The 23,328-nt window shown below is 42.5% G+C and overlaps 1 protein-coding gene across 1 annotated transcript in view; it reads right to left on the reverse strand.

The window, feature by feature from the left end:
- The window catches only part of LOC138983149 (uncharacterized), a 242,506-nt gene extending 222,279 nt beyond the window's left edge, over window positions 1-20,227 (reverse strand). The window contains exon 1 of the mRNA XM_070356558.1: window positions 19,977-20,227. Within this exon, the coding sequence (XP_070212659.1) occupies window positions 19,977-20,088 (112 nt within the window). The 5' untranslated portion in view covers window positions 20,089-20,227. The remainder of the gene's footprint in view (window positions 1-19,976) is intronic.
- Window positions 20,228-23,328: the final 3,101 nt, after the last annotated feature.

A 23,328-nucleotide genomic window follows, 5' to 3' on the forward strand; every position in this document is an offset into this window, starting at 1 on the left:
TTCAAACGAAGAGAGGTACAGTAAAGCGTGCTATGCAGCACAGCGCAACCATTACCGCGTTAAACAGGCTCGTCAATTTCACTGCCTTTTGCACGAGCGGCGTACTACGGTCATTGTGAAAAAATGCAGTACGTTCAGTTTTATTCTGTGAGTTCCACAGCTTGACTAAATGTAGTAATTTCGCCTTACGCGACTTGTTTCTTCTTGCTCCTGTGTGATTGAAGACATATTTACTATTGCTTCTTTGAGGTCCGTCTTCCCGTCCATGCATCCATCCGTCCGAAAAATCCACCTTTCCTTATGACTTCCGAACTATGGGAGCTTTGGTAATTAAAAATGGTACTGTGATCCTGTCAGGTTGACTGGGCTAACAATCACGTTTGTAAAGTCAAAGTTGCTACAAAAAAAACACACGCTTGTATGCTCATGCCACAACCCTCGTAAATAACATTTGTCTTCTGTGATTTGTTAGGAATGATGTGTTTTGTTGTTGTTAAAGGATTTAGTTTGTGGTAGTTGATATTGTTGAGTTGTTTACGTATGCTTACGGCGTGCATTCTGTGATTTGCAGGATGGCGGAGTGTGCGACGGGGTTTTCGTAGACGGGTTTTCGTAGACGGGGTTCGGTAGAGGGGTGTAGTTAGATTCAGTTAGTTTTCGTAGATGGGGTTTTAGTTCAGGTTTTTTAGTTGGGTTCAGTTAGGGTTCAGTTAGGTTTTTGTAGACTAGGTTTCGTTAGAGGGGTGCAGTTAATTTTAGTAGAGGGATTTTAGTCAGGTTTTGTTAGAGAGGTTCTGTTAGATTGTTTTTTTTTGAAGAATTGGTTTTTGTTTTAGGTCGTTTTTTTAGATTTCGTTTGTTTTAGATTAGAGTTTTATTGTGTTTTTAATTTTTATTTTTTGGGATTAAAGTTGAGAGTGAGGATTTAGAGTAGAGTTTTGGAGTGTAGTTTGGAGGGAGGATTTAAAGTATTGTTTTAAAGCATAGTTTTAGAGTGGGAATCTAGAGCATAGCTTTAGAGTAACGGATTTAGAGTGTTGTTTTGGGTTGTTCTAGTTCTTGAGAGTAATACATTGGAAGTTTTGTATTTGAAGGTAAACCCCCGCTTTCCCACATTTTCCCCTCATCATCTTATGGAAATAAAGAACCTGGTAATTTAACTTGTGTCAGTTGCTTTGAGTGTTGAGCTTGGTGAGAAAGCGGCACTCTGTACTATTTGACCCCGTGATCAGGGTAAAGTACATTTGGCACTCGGTTACATTTGTATGTGTAATTTTGATTCTCTGCTAGAGGAAGTAGATATTAGCAAAATACATGTATCAATTATGGCCGCAAGTTGCATTTTATATTTTCAAATTATCTACTTACGCTAGCAGATAATCCAAACCAAACACGGGTACATTATGATGTAGATCAACTGTTGCAGTGATACCATCCTCCCTGACAGGTTCCACATACCTCAATCGGAAAATTCATTATTGACTGTAACGTGTTTGATCCAGGTATACACATTGAGCATGGTATCAAATGAAAGTGCAGGGACTTAGGAACGCAACGGGTAAGATTCTACCAGCACCAAGACTGAGCATGACCGTAAAAGTCAACCTCCCCAAAGTTTGAACCGAATCCCTGCACCGTCTTTGTATCATCTACACACCGTTTGTACGATTTGTCAGAAATTGTCAACGTTCAACAACATTAGGTCTGGTTTTTGGCACTCAGCCTCTCCGAGAAAACTTTGCAACATCTGAACGTCAGGGCATGCAAAATACCGGCACGGTTGGCCTAGTGTTAAGGCGTCCGCCCCGTGATCGGGAGGTCGTGGGTTCGAACCCCGGCCGGGTCATACCTAAGACTTTAAAATTGGCAATCTAGTGGCTGCTCCGCCTGGCGTCTGGCATTGTGGGGTTAGTGCTAGGACTGGTTGGTCCGGTGTCAGAATAATGTGACTGGGTGAGACATGAAGCCTGTGCTGCGACTTCTGTCTTGTGTGTGGCGCACGTTATATGTCAAAGCAGCACCGCCCTTCGCGTGGTCGGCTGGCGTTAAGCAAACAAACAAACAAACAAAAGCATGTAAAATTGATGACGTCACCCCATGCCATCGCAGCTTAACAGACATCTGTATTATTATGGTTAGTGTGTTTGTATCCACCCATGAAATACAGAAACATCCCAAGTAAGAGTTTATAACCATAGGTCCAAGATTTTTTCACATCGGATGTGTACCTCATAGTTAATTTGAACTCCAGATTATGCCATCGTACAGTATCAAGGAAGAGTTTGAAAGAAATGATGTCAAGTGCAAATGAATCGCAGTAGTTATTTCTCAAAAACTTGACACACGCATCAGCATCACCTTTTTGTTTTAAAATCGAAAGCTCTTTGATAGGATACTAACCAACTCTTCAATCAAATCATTTTGTTCTGTATGTAGAGACCATGGTTGTGGACCATGCCGTGTCAGATGTAGATTTTGTTCCTGGTTATGCAACCCTTAGCATCAAAATACACATGTTCTACCCTTTCGTCTGGTTTCACTTGATAATCAAGAAGTTGTTGGCTTCATTTTGACAAAGGAAAGAACTGTACACTTCAAAAGTTTCTCCTTGGTGTTCTTTTTGACAATGTAAGTATGCATTAATGATGCTGTCATCTCGTTTCGTGCTGTTTCCACATCTCACATATTCCATATTCCATATTCCATTACTTGCTTTTAGCTAAAAAAAAAGAAAAGAAAAAAAGAAACCATATCATTTTAACTTCATATAGATGAGACAACATACAATCAAAAAGGTAATAGGGAAATTTAAAAAATTGGACCCAAAATGTAAACTGACCTATCGGCAACTTTTTTGAACTCAATATTTCTTTATCACGTTCTTTATTCATTTTTTTGGTTTTTAAACATTTGCTTTAAATGCAGAATGAGATACACCCGGTCACATTTGCTCAGAGCCGGAACATTTTCAACATTTGCTCAGAGCTAGAACATTTTGCCGATCAAACACCTCAGAGCTGGAACATTTCGTTTTTGCCGCATAACATGCAGATTTCACCACTTTGATGCCATCCACTGATAGGAAGTGTTAAATATATGCTATTCTATCATCAGGAGTACATATTTCATCTATAAGGGCCTTATATTGTCCGTTTTGCGAATTGCGTCAGAGCTGGAACAAACTAAGCTCCGCCCATTTTGCTCTTGCTCAGAGATGGATCATCGATTAAACGAGTTAATTAATTTTGAGAGAAATCTAGGAGCAACCTGAAACTTTTTTTGACGCCAAAACATTGTTTTAGCATTGCTTCAGCTCCCCATTAGGGTGTGGATGGTCTGTGTTAGTCTGTATCGAGCACAACCACGAAAATGCACAAAAATCTCCACTTTTTGACAGAAATGATCAATTCTTGCGATATCTATTCATTGTAGCACCTATTTGCCTACTTGTGGTAATACCCAATGCATTTATGAACGTTACAAACCAAAAAGTATAGTGGAACACTACCTTCGACACCTACCGTGGCGAGAGATCTGAGCCGACTGCGAAAAAGTGGCCCCTCAGAGCTGGATCACTACCGCCTCAGAGCTTTTTACGCATGGAACGTCTCCCACACCGTGGTACTGTCGTCAAAGCACTATCAGCACCTTCGACAAATCATACCTTATGAAAGACAACTTTGCTCTTATCATGACCGCAACGCGATCCCCCATCGGCAGCCATGTATACATGTACCAGAAATAGAGAATCACATTAGCCAGATGACCACAAAATTACCAATAGACAACGTGTTGCTTTGGTTTGACATACACAATTTTCCAACATTGTGTACATGCATATATATCCAATCTAAAAATGCGTGTTATCCACAAGCTTCCGGTGATGTTTCTTTAAACAGGCAGAGGAAAGTAATAAACGAATCAAAACTAAAAACATTAGGCGAATCGAAAAAACGGTCGCGTTATCGACACTGACGACAGGCTCCGAGCGATGCAACGTTTAAAGACTCTATTATGTGATTTATACAGCAGAATTGAAAGCTATGCACGATTTACACCGCAGAAGTGAAGGCACGCGAAAAAACGTACGGATCGTTGGGCGGACTGATGTCGGCATGGGTTTTCCACTTCCGTCTCCAGGACATAAATCAGCAAGCAAAACAAAACATAAAGGGAGAAATCACAAGGAGTGTGTGCGTTTAAAAGCATATTAGCTGGTGCTAGATGACAGTAGATAAATCATAATTACCCTGTAGAGTGAGGTGCAACGTGGATCGAGGTATCTTACTGTAATCTCTCTCTCTGTCTGTCTGTCTCTCTCTCTCTCTCTCTCTCTCTCTCTCTCTCTCTCTCTCTCTCTCTCTCTCTCTCTCTCATCCCAACCCCACAACACCCTTTCACTATAAACATGTGTTTTCGTGAATAAAACATTCTCTCTCTCTCTCTCTCTCTCTCTCTCTCTCTCTCTCTCTCTCTCTCTATCTCTGTGTTTCTCAGTCTCTCTTTTTGTTTGCTAGTGCTACTGTGGAACCCCCTTTTAAGACCCCTCGAATTCAGACTCCCCGGCCTGTTTAAGACTCAATACCTTTTAGGACCCTGTTTTCCCATATTTTATGTAACTGTAAATTTCTCCCATGTTAACACTCTCTCCCTTTTTAGGGCCTATTTCCTTGGATTTGTTCCTTCCACCACTGTCCACCTTTATGTCATTATTTTCGAAAATACAGTCAGTAACATGTAAGCACACACACACACACACACACGTTACAACCAGCCCTACCACCACCCCCACCCCACCGCATCAAGCAACGTCACCGTTCAACCACACAATCAAATTCCTTCCGTCAACCCATTTACCATTAATTTACCGATAAATCCCAGAATAAACTCGAGGTGTTTTCTTGACGACAACTGACGACAATTCACCTCGAAAACAAAGTCCTACGCGGAGGAGTTACAAAACACTGCTTCCCACAGGGAGGTGTAAAAAGGACGTGCTGTATTCCTACGCCAGCAAATCCCCTCTCTCCCACGCAGGAAAAAAGCGAAGGAAAAGCAAAAAACGTAGACTGTGTGAGAGAAAGATTTCTCCACAGGAAAGGCAGACTTACAAGAAACGGGGGGAGGGATACACCGTAGCAAAAGATCGATATGACGATGAAGCTTCAGGGAAAATCATTTCCTAGTCAAGACATTGGGCAATAGTTTTAGGCGGTGCAAGTACACCGTTGGCGATCAAAAGTCATTGAACATAAAGGACGCCCCCGATGTTGTGGTAATCAACATGCTAACTTGTGCCGGTACATGCAGATAAAAAATGACACACACACACACATACACACACACACCACACCACAACACAACACAACACAACACAACACTACCGCAAGGAACACATATCTAAAATAGTTTTAATCAGGAGCAATTGACCATCTTGTCACGACCACATAAATGTTGTCTGGCTTTTAATTTTCCTATTCCCACAGCACACAATGTTTACAATTCTTCAAGTTGTGTTTTGGCCGCCTTCCTGCCACAGAACAGCTTTGCCACTAATTACATGCACTGATGATGCAATTATTTATCTCTTCGTCATTATCACAATGCTAATTACAGTAACAATCAGAGGTTTGTCTGTAATTAGAAGCGCAAAACGGTCGGTAGTTTCACAGGATGAACCACAAAGTGCACCTGAAAGAACTCATGTTCTCAACTGGTATTTTTCTGCTGTTCCAATTTCCCCATTAAACGGCAGACACAAATAACAGACCATTGGGATAAACAAACCTGTTTTTACCCCGTATATTCAAGGCTATACCGAGCATGCGCCTCCGCACCCGGACTCTTTAGCTCAATCAATGATCGTGATGCTGCGTATAGTCTCCAACACGGAGGCAATTTTATTCCGATCCAGGCGTTGCGGGGGTGCGATACCACACATTTTTGACGGCTTAATTTCTTTTGGTGAATTTTCACAACTGAATCTGCGCGGGACACACCAATGAAAATAATAGTTAGGGTTAGCAGTCCATTTATCGACAAGGAGTCGTGTATGATGAGATGAGAGTGGACAAACATGTAAAATTATGGACGGATCTACAGCAACTCGGTTCGTATGTTCCTTTACGTGTATATATCTGGCTCAAAATCACACATGTACCCGATACATACCTTATGCATCTACACAACCATAAATAAAGGCTGTAAATAGTTTCAAACACACACAGGTTGTTTTGAATGGAGGACACTAACCGTGATGATGGCGGGAACGCTTTACTTCCGCGGTCCGGAGGTGCGCTCTCGGTATAGCCGAATATACGGCGTGGTTTTGTTTCCACCGAAATGGAAAGCTGCCTTTGGGTTATTATGAAGTGATTTTGTATGCACGCACGCATGCACGCACACACACACACACACACACACACACACAGCCAAGCACACACACGCACGCACGCAGCACACACACACACACACACACACACACACACACACACACACACACACACACACACACAGATCAGGCGCGATTAGAAGAAGACACAAAATATGTTTCATTCACCGATATCTCTGATATCTCTCCACGCTGTACCTCACTCCTCCCGTGCTCCACTCCTCCCAGCACGGCAGATGACGAACTCACTTGACATTTCAGCTAGTCAGTAATTAACAGAAACTGTTTACGATCTAGTGACCTATTATCATGCAGAAGCTGCCTAATGAGACAGATAAACAAGCTCAGATCCCCGCATGGGATAAAAAAAATGACGCCATTTGCATACAATACCATACCATCAACTGTTACTGATGGCACTGCTCGTGTTGCATACAATACCATACCATCAACTGTTACTGATGGCACTGCTCGTGTTGCACACACCATAAAAATTAATGTAAGTTATATTTGTTTGTTTGCTTAACGCCCAGCCGACCACGATCGAAGGGCCATAATTTATCAGGGCGGTGCTGCTTCGACATATAACGTGCGCTACACACAAGACAGAAGTCACATTATTCTGACACCGGACCAACCAGTTAAGAAAGAATAATTCACTCTGTGCCGTCCAAACATTTCTGTTTCGAATAGTTCACTGCAGAAAACTCGTAAGACTAGTCATGTTTGCACTGTCGTCAAAGTTGCAAGTTACGAGTAACGTTATATAGGCGAAATCCCAACCTTTTGTTCGTTCGTTTGTTTGTTTGTTTGTTTCCGAATAAACGTTCCGTACGCAGGTTAATTGATTTTGCAGCTGACATGCTTAACTTGCACAGACCAAAGGCAACTCCCTATAGATCATCAATATCATAATAATGCTAGCAGGTTGACGGTATCAGCAAAGCAGTCGTCCCTCGGAATGCTGATTGCGAGAATGTTCGTTTTAGCCTGAAAAATGAACGTAATGAATAACTCAAAAAAATGAAGAAATAAAGCAAAAGCAGTCAACACAAAAATGAATGCACGGATAAATAATAATAATAATACAATAAACCAGGTTTTCTATGTTTTCTTTGTTTGAGCACATTAGGAAATTAATAAACTGAAAAACAAACAAGAAAAACAATCACGTAAAATCAATCCACAGGTCAAAGAACTTTACCTGAACAACAAACAAATCAGGGAACAAATAGCATAGGTGGACAGGCTGTGCGTCGGTGTCAGCGTGTTCTGTGTGCGTGCGTGCATGTGCGCAATTAGCGTTTATTAATTAAACAACAATCGTGCACGTACGCACACACATAGAAACACATACACAAGACGGACACACACACAGACAGACAGACTGATACATGCACACAGAGACACACAAGCACACGCACACGCACGCACGCACGCACGCACTCACGCGCACACACACACACACACACACACACACACACACACTCACACACACATAAACATGCACACAAACAAACTCGCACAAACGCACACGGACACACATACACACTCACGCACGCACTCCCGTCATCACACACACACACACACACACACACACACACACACACACACACACACACACACACACACACATTCATCCACATATGTCCGATGATCAAGTTCTTTATCTAATTAACCTTTAAACCAAATTTAAAATATAATGAGCTAAATCCTCGGTCTCTTTAGGGCTAATGATCGCTATTAAAATCCTAATGCCCAATAGGCATTATCAGGTAAAATCCAATGGCGACAGATATTTTAACAGCAACACCTTGGGCAGTCGAGAATGTCTGTTCGAAAAGCGAACAAACTTTATCTGATTAATTGAACACCAAATTACGAAAATAGCGTTTTGTATTGTACAACGAAAAAAAACCAAAAAACATATAATTATATTTCAAACTTTGTCGATTTTATCTTGCCTTGCTTGACTTCAAACTGTATCATCTATATTGTAAACAAAACTAAAGCTTATTTTCTGATAAACTGTTTTTTCAAGCTAACATCATGTAACACTCTTAACTGACATGTTCCACTTTTAAACACCTTTTCTGTAACCTGTTTGAACACTGTTTCAACCCATATATAGGTAGCACATGGTAAACTCATCTCTTCTTCTTCTTCTTCTTCTTTGTTCATTGGCTGAAACTCCCACGTTCACTCAGGCAGCCATACGCCGATTCCGGGGGAAGCATACTGGGTATTTTCGTGTTTCTGTAACCCACCGAACACTGACATGGATTACAGTATATTTTCCGTGCGCACTTGGTCTTGTGCTTGCGTGTACACACGAAGGGGGATAAGGCACTAGCTGGTCTGCGCATAAGTTGACCTGGGAGATCAGAAAAATCTCCGCCTTTAACCCACCAGGCGGTCACGGCCGGGATTTGAAATCACGACATTCCGATTAGCAGGCCGATGTCTTAACCACCAGGCCACTGCGCTCGTCGGTAAACTAATTTGAACACAAGTGTTTAATTTGCGCTACCTTTTGCTTCTACTATATTAACTGTGTTCTTCAAATCTGGTAACAGAAAAGGTGTTCAAAAGTTGGAACACTTCAGTTTAGAGTGAAGCCTGCAGGACAGCCCAACACTGAAACATATATTTGTTTTACTAACTGTGCATGCCAATTGGCATGCATTCACCTATTTTTGTTGTGAATATGTTTGCTTCAGCCCTTTTACGGTGTAAAGCAAGTAAACCGTGTTTTTATCATGGCACCTTGTTGTGACCTGTTTTTGTGGAGCGTTATTTAACTATCTTTACGTGTGAGACTCACGTGCTCTTTTTCGTGTTCTGGTTTTGGTGTGAGCGCTGCAAAACTGCGTCGTAAGTTTTAGAATACGTGTGACTCACGTGTTTTTAGTTTTTAATGTCAGCTAGTTCCTTGTTCTTCTTTTTGTAAAATAGACCGTTCCATCTAAGTTTTGAGCATGCACGAAGTGCGTGATCAGTTACTGATTGGTTTAGTCTTGAGTCGATCGTTTGATAATGCCTGAGCCTGAAGGCGGGCGTAACTTACACCTCTTGGTATCAGTCTGCCTTAGTGATGAGAACGACAGTTTACCGGATGGCCAGAATAGCGCGCTGCATTTTCCTGCATAGAACTAAAGCGCGTCTGCCGCGATGGTGCCTGAGCTAAACACTGGCGGGCACTGCTCCCAGCCCGGCACACGGCACTGTAAACATTCCCTGTCCCTTCACACCTCTTGCCACCATCCGCCCTACCCTTGGTCTCATGCCTGGGTTGTAAATAGTAGCCTCACCCAACCCTGTTTTAGGAATGTTGTTGGTTGGTCAATATGGTGACCTTTTACCTTTAAAATGAACTATTCCATGACCATGTTAGGTCGATCTGAGGGTTTTTATGGAAGTGTTTGGATTTTCGTTCTGTAAACGTTTGAAAGTTAACAAGTAAACCAATTGTTCCCGTCGCGATATAACCTTCGTGGTTGAAAACGACGTTAAACACCAAATAAAGAAAGAAAGAATGGAGTGTTTCTTGTGATGTTTTTAACGTCAACGTAACGCTTTTGGAGACAGTTTTATCTCAAGTGTGAATTGTTTTGTGCCCTTCGTTTGAGAGGCTACACGTTTTTGGTACTCTGGTCAACCCACACAGCACATAAGGTAATTTTGTTGTTACTTGTTTGTGTTGTATTTTGGTCGCCATTTTGTAATGACTTTGTGAGTTGTTTATGTATAACGTGAGTTGGAGTCTGACATGTTGTAGTGTTTCTTTATTGTGTGTTCAACTATTCTAGTTTTGTGAAACGTACAGCAATGATTTGTAGACGCTAGAAAATCGCTAATGTTTATAATGATAACTTGTGTTTTCTGTAATTAACGAAGTTCGAAGTGAAACGTTTTCTCTGACTTATCCTAGCCTTACGTTAAAGGAATTTAGGCAAAGGAGCTTGCGGTCTGTGGTGATCGTTTGTAAACGAGCTTATTTTTAATAACGCTATTGGGGGAAATCTGATGAGGAAATATCTTGTTTGTGACTTTGATTAACGCAGGAACGTTGTCGTTTGGAGACTTTTTAGTATGACAGTTTGCTATTGTATTCCTGGCCTGACGAGTCAACGTTTTGTATTTTCCTTAAAGTAGCCATTTTGGATTTAAACGTATTTATGCTAAGTTTCTTGAGTATTCTTAGTGTTTATTGTATTGTTTAACGTAAGGAACGTAATCCTTTCTTACTGTTAGGATTAACGAACGGAGTGTTTGGTATTGTAACTTTCTTGTCTGTTTGTCTTCGCCTGTTTTGTGATTGTTTATTTTTCCCGTTTTTGTTTCTCGTGTCTTGTTTATGCATTTTTTGATACCTTTGCCATATCTAATAATTTGTTTTCTTTTCTCTTTTTCTTTCTGTTTAGTTTTTTACCGCAATATACAATACTGTATCATAATATGCATTACTGATATCTAGTAATCAGATGTAGAGTAATAAACCAGTATTTTTGCGCGTTATCGCTTGTAACCTGTGTTTGTCATTTCGTATGAACAATTTGTAGTACCAGCCTCGCACACGCAGGCGCGCACACTAACCAAACTACGTGATAATTCCAAACTGACGTCTGCGTGTCAAGTTCAGCAGAACGATCAGCAGAATACAAGGTGGAGCATGACACGCAAATCAGGCATGACAAAGCCATCAGAATCCAGCACCAGAAGATGGCCCGTGAAATAACAACGACCACCAAACCCCTATGACAAATCTGGTCCTCGACGCAATCTGCTCTAATAAAACTGAGTTCCGGAATCCACCACTATCCTGACGACTATCCTGACCACTGAACAGGTACACACAAGACATGAGACACCGTAACCTAATAAACTATAAGAAACATGAAATGAGTACCCGTGTCTATGAAAAGAATTAACATTTCATACAAGTCTTACGAAAAGGACCGTTTCTGTATACAATAAATGCGGGAGAAACGCGCGCGCGCGCACACACACATACACACACACACACACACACACACACACACACACACACACACACACACAAACACACATACACAAACGCACACACACAGAAGCATACACACACATACACTCTTCAAAAAATGTTAAGGATCACTTTTTTACAAGCACGCCACACAAAACAGACAAGACCGAATTCTTTCATTTTTTTTTAAATTATATAATTGAACAACCAAGGAGTAATAACAAACAAAGCAAAGATCGAACGCGGCAGCGACAATTTAGCTAGAGTGTGTCAAACGTGACAACCCTCGAAAATGGAATTCACAACAATGTGAATCGGTGTTAATAACGCGTGTGCCCTCCGTTGTGTGCCAGGCATTCAACACATCGTTGGCGCATGGAGTGGATCAGGTTGCATATGAATGCTCTGGGAACTCCATTCCACTCCTGCTGGAGCCATTGCAGCAGTTGGCCCATATTGGCAGGAGGAGGGTGATGTTGCTGTACCCGACGACAAAGCTCGTCCCACATGTGCTCTATGGGGTTCAGGTCCGGGCTGTTGGCTGGCCACAGCATCCTGTTGACCCTGGCCTGCTGAATGAAGGTGTTTACAGCTGCAGAGCAATGGGGAGGTGCGTTGTCATCCTGAAGAATCGCACGAGGGCCGATCGCTTGGAGGGCTGGAACGACCAGGGGTTGCAGGATCTCATTCTGGTAGCGGACACCGGTCAAGTTGCCCACTACATGGTACATAGGTGTCCTTAGACGTGTGCCGATCCTTCCCCAGACCATCACAGAGCCTCCGCCAAAACGCTGTCATTCCAGAACAGCGCCTTCTGCGAAGCGCTCTCCGCGACGCCTCCACACTCGGATGCGACCATCAGCAGGTTCCAAGCAAAAGCCGGACTCATCTGTAAACAACACCTGAGCCCACTGCTGACGTTGCCACCTCACATGTTGAGTGCACCAGGCTCGGCGAGCTGCTCGGTGATTAGCAGTCAGGGTTGTTCCTCGGACTGGACGCCTTGCACGCAAGCCAAAGTTGTGTAAGCGGTTTCGAATCGTCTGACCACTAACAACAGTGTTGGTGGTAGCTTGTAGGCGTTGCCTAATGTTGTTTGCCGTAGCCATTCTTTGTTGCATGGCCTGCCTCTGAATGAAGCGATCCTCTCTTTGTGTTGTGACTCTGGGCCGACCAGAACGTTGTCGCTCCTGCACTCTTCCAGTTGCGTGGAATCTCTGTTTTAGTCTGATGATGACAGAGGGAGCCACTGCAAGCCTCTGGGCCACTTGCCTGGCAGCAACACCGTCTTGTAGCCATCCTATTGCCCTTCCTCTATCCAAATCGCTCAGTTTTCTTCGTGGGGGCATGTTGCTACTGTGCATAATTGTGTCAGCGTGTCAACATTTAAACACAAGCTGGTGAGCAATGTTCATAGCCAGGACACTGTTGTAGCACGTGCATCACAACCTTTTGCCCTGGCATGCGTTCCGCAAATTTCATGGGGCTATAAAAAACACCCTTTTTCTTCCAAAATGCAGAAGGTTTTGAGAAGTCCCACAAAGGGAAATAACTCTGCCTGCCAAACAAAATTTTAGGTCAAGACTCATTGTTCATTGGTTAATTCAAACACATTAATCTTTTAATTATTATGTTGATGTTTAATTTGTGGGCAATTTTTTAAAATTAGATCCGTTTTTTCAACCGATCCTTAAATTTTTTTGAAGAGTGTACACACACACACACACACACACACACACACACACACACACACACACACACACACACACACACACACACACACAGTGATAGCAACTAAATGTATTGGCCCGAGGGGGTGTGGATGGCTGCGACAAAAGGCCTGATGCTTCTGAAATAACAAGACGTTTAAACACTTTCACGAAGCTATTTTTATTAAAAATCCTTCGCCCTCAAAACTTTTACCCAGGTAACATAATACAAAACGATATAATACCTGAAAAAACTCTAATTTCGTGTCAACTGGCATTATGCCATCTAGGAAGAGATACAATGTGTAATAAATAAAGCATATTAATTACATTTAACTTCAAGGAATCAGCAGTTCCATTGATCTATTAGACATTTTCCGGAAATAACTGGTTCGGGGTATAATGGACTGTGGAAGAATTGCGCCCCTTGGAACCAGAGAGGCAATCACACATGGTCACTGAACAGTTTAGGCAAGCGATTACCGCTTGAATCCAGCAGGTAAGACCGATGTATGTTTACGTTTTTTGATCGACTGTACTACCTGTCTAGGATCATAGAAATGCTTACGTCCAACTGCAAGATCAATACTCATGAATACGCTCTGTGGTCGGTTGTGATGCGAGTGAATGATCACAGAAACGCTTGAATCCAGCTGTTCCATACATATATGCACACAATTGCTAGAACCCAGCACGTAAGACCTACTTTTTTCCCACAGCTTTGTGTTACCTATGAGTTCATCCTGAACTCAGGTCAAAATGAGTTACTTTCCTTCGGGTCTCATTTATCCCCGACAGGATGCCTTGGATATCCTTCTCTGGAGAGGAAATCGATTTTTTACATATTTAGAGCTTTTCGTAATGTGTTATTGATATAAGCAGATTCGCGATCGTCGATAATGATTGTTCATGGTGTTGTGTAATTTTTAAATTTAGAAAGGAATTGTTATGTAAGACACTTTCAAGCGAGCAATCTTTCGCGGATGTATTTACTGTGCAAACAACTCTAAATATGGCAAAAGTGTCACGTGATAATCCACTTTGTCACGTGATAATAACAAAATGGCTACGGAGCGGACGACTTTTTCCGTACCAAGTTGGAAGTGATGCAACAATATCACGGTCTCCTTCCCACAGCAGTCTCAACATTTCGACTTGTTTTGACCTCAGAACGATGTCTTTATCATATCTGTGAAGAACAGAACGGAGATCACTGTCGAAGTCGGCCATTCTACAATCACGTTCGTCTTTCGTCTGTTATCGGAAACATTAGCGAAAAACATATGGGAGATAACTCTGTATTCTTGTTTTGATAGATTTCCCTTTAAAGGCTGACATAGTCCTATTTAATAATTTTAATTACTTCCAGGGCTTTTCCCATCGTTGCGGGGATGTATAAATTAAGCTTCCTGCAAAGTTTTAGGTTTGAAGTCCTTACCAATTACGAGAAATAATTAATTCTTAATAAAGTTTATTGCTATGTTAAGCAACAGTTCTCCAGGACTTGGGCTATTTTTAGACCGTCAACACAGACAGTACAGCTTCGTCAATCCCCGCGTGAAGGAAATCGCTCACCTTCCACGTGCAAAACGTAGTGATATTGACACGCCAGATTAGCGCGGTAGCGTATCGTGCTAAGCAGGAAAGCGCGCTTTTCTGTATTCTTGTTAACTTCGCAATTTCCGGAAAACATCCACTTTCACTTTGAGACTGTTCTGTTTACATTCGACACTATCAACACCACTTTGCAATACTGAAATAATTTGTTCTGTGTTCGAAAGCTACAGCCAATCGTTATCATATCCCCTTAGGTACAGTTTTATAACATTATTGGCACATGTAAACAATAGGAATTAATTAATGAACGCTACGAAAAGGGCAGCCTTTAATGCGGGTAGTAATTATTCATCCTGTCAGAGAGACTGAGCGATAGCGTGGACCTATGATTATCAGAATGCCTATGAGTTGTGTTAGCAGTCTTAGATTAGAATGCAGCTGTTGTATCTTCTTCTTCTTCTTCTTCTGCGTTCGTGGGCTGAAACTCCCACGTACACTCGTGTTTTTTGCACGAGTGGAATTTTACGTGTATGACCGTTTTTTACCCCGCCATTTAGGTAGCCATACGCCGTTTTCGGAGGAAGCATGCTGGGTATTTTCGTGTTTCTATAACCCACCGAACTCTGACATGGATTACAGGGTCTTTTTCGTGCGCACTTGGTCTTGTGCTTGCGTGTACACACGGGGGTGTTCGGACACCGAGGAGAGTCTGCACACAAAGTTGACTCTGAGAAATAAATCTCTCGCCGAACGTGGGGACGAACTCACGCTGACAGCGGCCAACTGGATACAAATCCAGCGCGCTACCGACTGAGCTACATCCCCGCCAGCTTTTGTATCAATTTCGATACATTCTCTAAGCGAATGTGATATGGGACTATGATCAAAGAAACGCTTGAAACAAGCCTCTAGACCTACAAATAAATATACGCCATGTCGTCGATAGTGATACCAGTTTATGAGAATACAAACGCTAGAATCTAGGCCTATATTTCTGCGCTCTGTGAATGACTGTAATACGAGGTTATGAGCACAGACACGCAAGAATCCAGCCGTAAGGCCTACATATTTCTCCAAGCTCCGTGTGGCGGACTCTGATTTGAGTCCGAGCGTTGCGTGGGTGTGCAATATTGTCTAGAGCTGGCCAGCCACTTAGAAAATCAATAAGCCTAGAGATGAACGTGACTAATCTCAGCCATCACAATCACGGGAGGCCTGAAAGGTGTCAAACTTGGTGGTAATAGTCGCCGAATATCGAGGTTCACGTGCATTTGACAGGGCTTTCTTTTCATACAGTTGCAATTTTCTGTTACAGTTGACTGTGTGGGTGGTTTCTTTACTGTTTCTATTGTGTTTGTGCTTTACGTGTCAGTCCTAGTGCTAATGATTGCTGACGTTCGAGGCTCACGTGCAATTGACAGGTTGTTGTTTTTAAACACTGCTTCAGTCAGAACTTTGTACAAAATTGTCTCCGTTGTTATTTTTATTTTGTCTGTTTCGCATATCTTTAAATGTAGGGTTTTGTTGTTTTCGTATAATTTCAGGTGTGTGCTTTGATTCTATGCTCTTGGAATTGCGTGCCTCTGTTGTTACAGCTCACGTACGCAGAAGGAGAAGAAGAATACCGGGACTTACGAGTCTCTATGCTGATGTCGTCTGGACTTGATTGATGCAGGAACTGACAGAAAAGTGTGTGTGTGTGTGTGTGTGTGTGTGTGCTCCTGCAACAAACAGCTCTCTCTGTCTCTGTCTCTGTCTCTGCTCTTGGAATTGCGTGCCTCTGTAGTTACAGCTCACGTACGCAAACAAACAGCTCTCTCTGTCTCTGTCACACACACACACACACACACACACACACACACACACACACACACACACACATATACACACACACACACGCGCGCGCGCGCGCGCGCATTCAAACGACAGATGGATAAACACAAAGACAGATAGACGCTCCGACAGACAGACAGACATACAGACGGACAGACCAGAGTGTGTACGTGAGAAAGACATACACCCATACACAGACAGCCACACAGACCAAAATAAACAAAATGGTCCTTCAGCCACCAATCCCCTTCAACCCAAAATAATCAAAAGGCTTCACTGCACACTGTCTACACCCCAAATACCAAACCAGACACCCGCAACGTCTGTCCCCAAAGCATCGATTAACCACTACATGAACCAAGACCTGATTAATAAAGAAAGAAAGTTCATAAAACATAAATCTTAAAATTGACCACACAATAGAATGCATGAATGAAAACCTGAATAACAAATAATGAATACAATGAAACAAAAACAAAACAAAACTTTCCACGACCAAATTAAGTGCAAGAACACCTAAGCAAAATAATAAATAACATAAATCAAAACTCCAAACAGCATGCAAGAAAGAAAATAAGAACTAAGTCGCATCTATTAAAGGCACAGTAAGCCTCCCGTAAACCATCACAGATACTGTCAGGCTTTTACACACAGTTCAAACACCCTTCCATTTGAACGCTCACCGAACGGGAACATCCTAGGTGCCCTACGTAAAGAGCTTGCAAATTTCAAAGAATTAATTTTGCGGATTGTCTGTCAGACAATCGGACGGTGCTTTTTTGCGCTTCTGACCTAACTTTTGAAATCTAAATAATAAATTGACAGCTTGTTACACAAACATTCTTAAATCATAAAAGAAATATTTTTTCATCAAGACAAGATCAGAACAATACAAAGTTTTGAAAGTTTAAAAAAAGATAGCCCGGAAGCAGGGTCACGCAAGGTCGTGGTTCTCGTAGCAGACGACGCTGCCTGGCGCCAGTTCCTCTGAACCGTTAACCGCCACTGCTCTAGTTCGCAGCCGTTTCAATGTTGCATTTCAGATTCAAGGGTACACAATAACGTGCTATTGCAGATAAGCTTACAGAGATTTGCATTGAAATGACAAACTGGCGGCTAAATTGTGAAAAAAGGGAAACTGGATTACATGGGTTCACGATGGCTCAGAGGTAAGATAAACCACGCAAAAATAAATTCTTTGAAAATTGCTCGCTCTTTACGGAGGGCACCTAGAATGTTTTCAAGCGGTGAGTGTGTAAATGAAATGGTGTTTGAACTGTATGTAAAAGCCTGACAGTATATGTGATGGTGTACGGGAGGCTTACTGTGCCTTTAAGCTTGAAATGCAAGGCAGAAACAATCAGCTATGATACAGAAGAACAGAAAATCATAACACCGCATAAACCATTGACATTATAAAATCTCACTGCATCACCTTTTAAAAATTATTCAGTTTTCCCTGTCATTCATCAAGAGGGCAATATTTCAAGCTCAAAAATCAATAGGCATTAGAATTATTCTTAAAACAGCTCAGCACAGCTCAGCTGAAGTTGCATGCTAATCAATTTTTCTCTGGCCGGCTGGTATTGTGGGCGTGTGCGTTGGGGTGTATGGCGGTGGTTGTGGTGGTGGTGGTGGTGGTGTGTGTGTCTGTGTGTGTGTGTGTGTGTGTGTGTGTGTGTGTGTGTGTGTGTATGTTAATGTGTGTGTGTATGTGTGTGTGTGGGTGTGTGTGTGTGTGTGGGTGGGTGGGTGCGCGCGATAGAAAGAGAGAGAGAGAGAGAGAGAGAGAGAGAGAGAGAGAGAGAGAGAGAGAGATATGCAAATGAGTTCTGTGAGCGTAGCTCCATTTCCTGACACGAAAACAATACACACAGCCGCCACAACATACGCACATTCCCTTGCTCACGCACATTCACTTGCTCTCTCCCTCTTACATACAAAATCCCTACGGACATAATTACACACACACACACACACACACACACAAACACTCACACTGACACATAACACCATCCTACATTCCCACGCGCACTACACATTTTGTTGCAAAACTTAGCACAATTAAAGAAAAGAGACCCAGGAGTCAGTGCTAACCACAGTGCTAACCACAATTGATACAGGTCAGCCCCGCAAATCACCATCACCTCGTACAATATTAAGACCTCTCCCAGTCAAACCCACACCAGGTGTATAATCCACAGAAAACCAATACCAAATCAGTCAACACAGGCAAGTGTCTCACCAACGCATTTCAGACCCGAATGTCTCCACTTTCTTGCTAGCACCTTGCACAGAACGAATTGATTCTCTTCTTATTAAATACATTATACATAGCAATACAGTAGGCCATAGGCCTATATCGTATTGTCACACAACATTAATCTTGCGGCTTGTGAAGTTTTACTTTTGTTACAGCTTAGCAGTTGCTACGGTAACAGAAAGAGAGAGAGAGAGAGAGAGAGAGAGAGAGAGAGAGAGAGAGAAGGAGGAGAGAGGGGGAGCAAGAAAGATCGAGAGATGGGCGGTGGGGGGACGGGGGGGGGGGGGGGAGGCAGACAAAGAGAGAGACGGAACAAAGAGAGAAAGAACAGACCGACAAACAATGAATAACAGAGATGCGTTGGAAAAGCTGTAAAAAAACAAAACAAAAACATAAACAACAGCAAAACCAATCAAAAGAAAACAAACAAAAAACAATAACTATTAATATACCAGTGAGATTTATAGAAAATGACCGATTATGCCCCACAGGAACACTCACAAGGACGCACACATGACAACGTGAAAACCTGCTGTGTGTGTGTGTGTGTGTATGTGTGTGTGTGTGTGTGTGACACGGCCAAAGTGAATGGCAAGGCTGTGCTGGAATATGACCGTAGCAGACCGTATGGTTGGCCACACACACACACACTCACAAAGACACACACACGAACACACACACACACACACACAAATTCTTATTCTTGTCGCGCACAAAGGCTTATCCCTCCCTCTTTGCCTTTTTTTCACCGACACCCCGATTCACAGCCCTTCTTTTCATCATCTAATAAAAAGTATTAGCTACGTACGTCCGTCACTCGAGTGGTTCAGCAAACATTGCAATTCAGTTACGTTGACAAAAAGATATGAATACACCCGGCCGTATCTTGTATTGGCAAATCGAAAACGACATTTCTTCATTCTGCAAACACTGACAACGCGGAGCGTCTTGATGGTCAGTAGCTTACTGCTGACTCTACACAAAATAATACGAAAACAGACATTGTGGGAGTCCACCCTTTCTCGGTCACCATCTGTTTTCGGATTTCTTTTAAAACATACGAATCTACGGGCTTCAATTTCACCAATCAAAGCGTAGCCGAGTGTCACGGACCAGGAAATGGGCCGAACCGCGGGACACACAAACAGGCATAGGGGGAAACATGTGGCCCTATTTTGCTGTTTGGGCAAACCTTAAAATAGCACACACAACACTGCTTACCTATGGTTCCCAACGGGAACGGGTTTTCCAACGGAGCGCCGCTGGTAGAAAGCGAAGCCTGCCCGATGAGGGCGAAGACCGCCAGAAAAAGCACCCTTGATATCCCCTTCATATCTTCATCCCCTAATCCCCGTGGCAAAACTAAAAGTTTCCGTGGTTTTTAATTCAAAACGAAGCCATGTTTCTAACAGACTGTACGAAAAGTTGCCCTACACACCAAGATGGCAGGTGCTTGGTGAATATTCATGCGGCTCGTGACGTCACATGTGACGTTTCAGTCCACGCGCCGCGCGGCCGTGCAGGGATAGACGACGACACAGCCAGCTATCGATATGATGGAGACTATCCACAGTGACAAACACGTAGCACACGCCGGGTGGAGGAGTGGTGAGGACTCTCGTCAGGGCCGCACCACAAGCCAATGTTGACACAGACGCTGTATAATCTTCCGTCAAACGGATGGTACCACCCACGCACACACGCTTAAAACTATAACTTCTCACTATCTCTGTCACACTACGAAGTCCCGTTTGTCTGTTTAAGTGAGATGTCAACAACACGTGTTTCACGTGCTTTCTTCAAGAGTATGATTTTGTTTTGTTGAGACAGACGCAGTAGAATCCATTGCTGATCAGGAGAAACACCCAAACGAATTTCAAAACGTCTTGTAGTCTCTGTCGTTGTCGTCGTCAGTCAAAAATACGTTTTTCTTGTGCTGCAGTGATTTTTATTTTTTTTTTATTTGATTTTTGTTTAATAGCGTGTACACATAAAAAGTTATCGTTTGTCGAAAATTCTCATTCACTGGTAGTTTTACCTATCCAGCCACGCCGGTCCGGTTAATCGATGGACGCTACTTCAGCTTCAGTGTGACCTCAAAACCACGTTTTTTCACGTGCTATCTCTGACAGTTCCTTTTTTATGATGACACGTTAGTCGCGGATCGCGACTTGGTAAAAAAAAAAAAATGCCAAGAACATAATAATTATATGTTTCACGTGCTGCCTCTCACAGTCTTATGTTGATGTTGACACAGACGCATCACTTGTAATCCATTGTCAGACACATACCACCCACACAAGTTTAAAACTTCTCTCCGTCTGTCTGTCACTGTCAGCCAAACACTGCGTCCCGTTATGTCTGACGACGCCTGCAAGGAGATCTCAGACCTAAAAAGCACGTGCTGCACGTGCCCTACGCGTTTTCCACTGACCACTGTCATACTAGGTTATCACATCCACACTGGTTTATCCCCAACAAGGTGATCGTATTCCGTTAGCCGTAGGTCGACAAGGGTTAACAGGGACGCAAAGGCGACGCTTTTCGCGTGGACTCTATTACAGTCAATTTCTTTAATTTCTAAATCAGATTCAACATGACTCGATCAGGGAAAAAACACTTGATTTTCCACGTAGCAGACTCGTTTCAAAGATACTGGATGTCTGAATTAGAAGTGATTATTACAGATCAAACTACATTTTCTTTACATTTCAAGCATGACATTATTCGTCCATTTGAACTTTTTTTTTATGGGGTCCTTTATCAGTGACACTATAGCTTTCTGGTGTGAGACAAGATTTATCTGAGGATTTGTGGATCTTAGTTTTCACTCACGAGAGATCTAAAAAAAACTGAAAAAACCCTTTATCGTTGGTTTCTGTTTTCCAAACCCAGCACGTTTCTTTTTGTAGAATTGTCTCATTACAAATCTTTTTAAGAGTCGTAAAAGCCTTGCACGTTTCCGAACATCGTCTATTGATAGCAACTAGAACAGTCTGGTACTAACGATAATCAGTTCATTACCAACACCAAGTACCGAAACCCGCGTGACCAAATAAGGAATCCATGTATCATAACTAGTCTTGAATTGTCAGGAGAAAAAAACACACACACAAAAACAGACAAACAACCACAAATCTAAAACAGATGGTATCATACCAGTCCAGTGTATACTGTTGCCCAAACTAAGGAGGAATGTTCGGAAGATAAATTTAGTGATATGGGTTACACATGCACCCGAAGATAAACATTACGAAAGAACGCTGAAGTAAAGATGTGTTGCGGATATATGTGCGTGTGTACGTGTCAATATGCGCGCATTAATAGGACTGAGTATGTGTTTGTGTGTGTCCACCTTAGGTTTGAATCCGGGCCGGGACGGACACGGGTCAACTTTATGTGCAGACCCAGAGACGGTAGCCATGTCCCACCCCCGTGCCACCACAGTGGCACGTAAAAGACCTCGGCCATTCTGCTATAAGTGCATAACGCATACACCGTTGTATCTCATGTAAAGTCGGGGTTAAACCCGGGAACATGCCCCTAATGGCTTTGCCGTGAGGGCGTACAACTTGAATTTCTCTCTCCCGTGTGTGTATGTGTGTGTGTGTGTGTGTGTGTGTGTGTGTGTGTGTGTGTGTGTGTGTGTGCGTGCGTGCGAGTGTGTGTGTGTGTGTGTTCAAACATACGGTTATATGCACGATCGCTTTGTAGACGTAACAAAAAAAAGTTGCACCATAAGCAGATTAATTTGAGAAACATGTATCTTTATAGTTATGCTTGTGACTGCATGTACACACTTTTAGATTTTTGTCCCAAACGAATTAAAGGTGTTGTTGATCGTAGTCTAAGTCGTAATTTCTATGAGAAGAATAAGTAAACCTCATGATAGGCGCCACAAAACGTGTGGGAGAAGCATAACCCAGTTTTTGAGACATTGTCGAGTGGTACTTGAAAAGCGGAAGTCGTCGGCGAAACTTAATTTCGTGTTGGGTGTGTGTGTGTGGAGAAGGGGGGGGGGTTAAGTCTCTCTTATCTGGTCTGTTTGTCCGTCCGTCTTTTTATCCGTTTCCTTTGTCACAGTCATCATATAAGTGTCTTTTTACCCTGATAGTTGGTCTGTTTGCAAGCCTGTATATTTCTACAGGTTTGCATTGCATAAGTTGGGGAACATAATTACGGTAGTGACTAAAATCCTTGCTGTTCTAATTGCAGACACTTCTTATCAAAATTAAATCCGATCTTATACTGCGGTTTTTTAAGAGCACGTTAATATAAACTTAGCTTAGTGTGATCTATCGATTCAATTGATTCAATACGGCATTGTTATTTGTAATTCTATACAAATATAGTCACACGCACACCCCACAGCTGGATTGCACACAGTGCGATTTCCTCCCAACTGGCAAGGTGAACACAATCAATCAAAATGTAAGAAAACTCCCTTTTCTATCTGAACTCTAACGGTACCTCCAGCTTTCTCTTGATACCGCGGAGTACACAAAGCGTTATTGATCAAAAACCAGCATCGGCACTGCGCGACTCCATGGCAATGGTAGCAGGCATTCCAGAG

This window comes from Littorina saxatilis, linkage group LG12, assembly GCF_037325665.1.
Source record: "Littorina saxatilis isolate snail1 linkage group LG12, US_GU_Lsax_2.0, whole genome shotgun sequence".
Lineage (NCBI taxonomy): Eukaryota > Metazoa > Mollusca > Gastropoda > Littorinimorpha > Littorinidae > Littorina > Littorina saxatilis.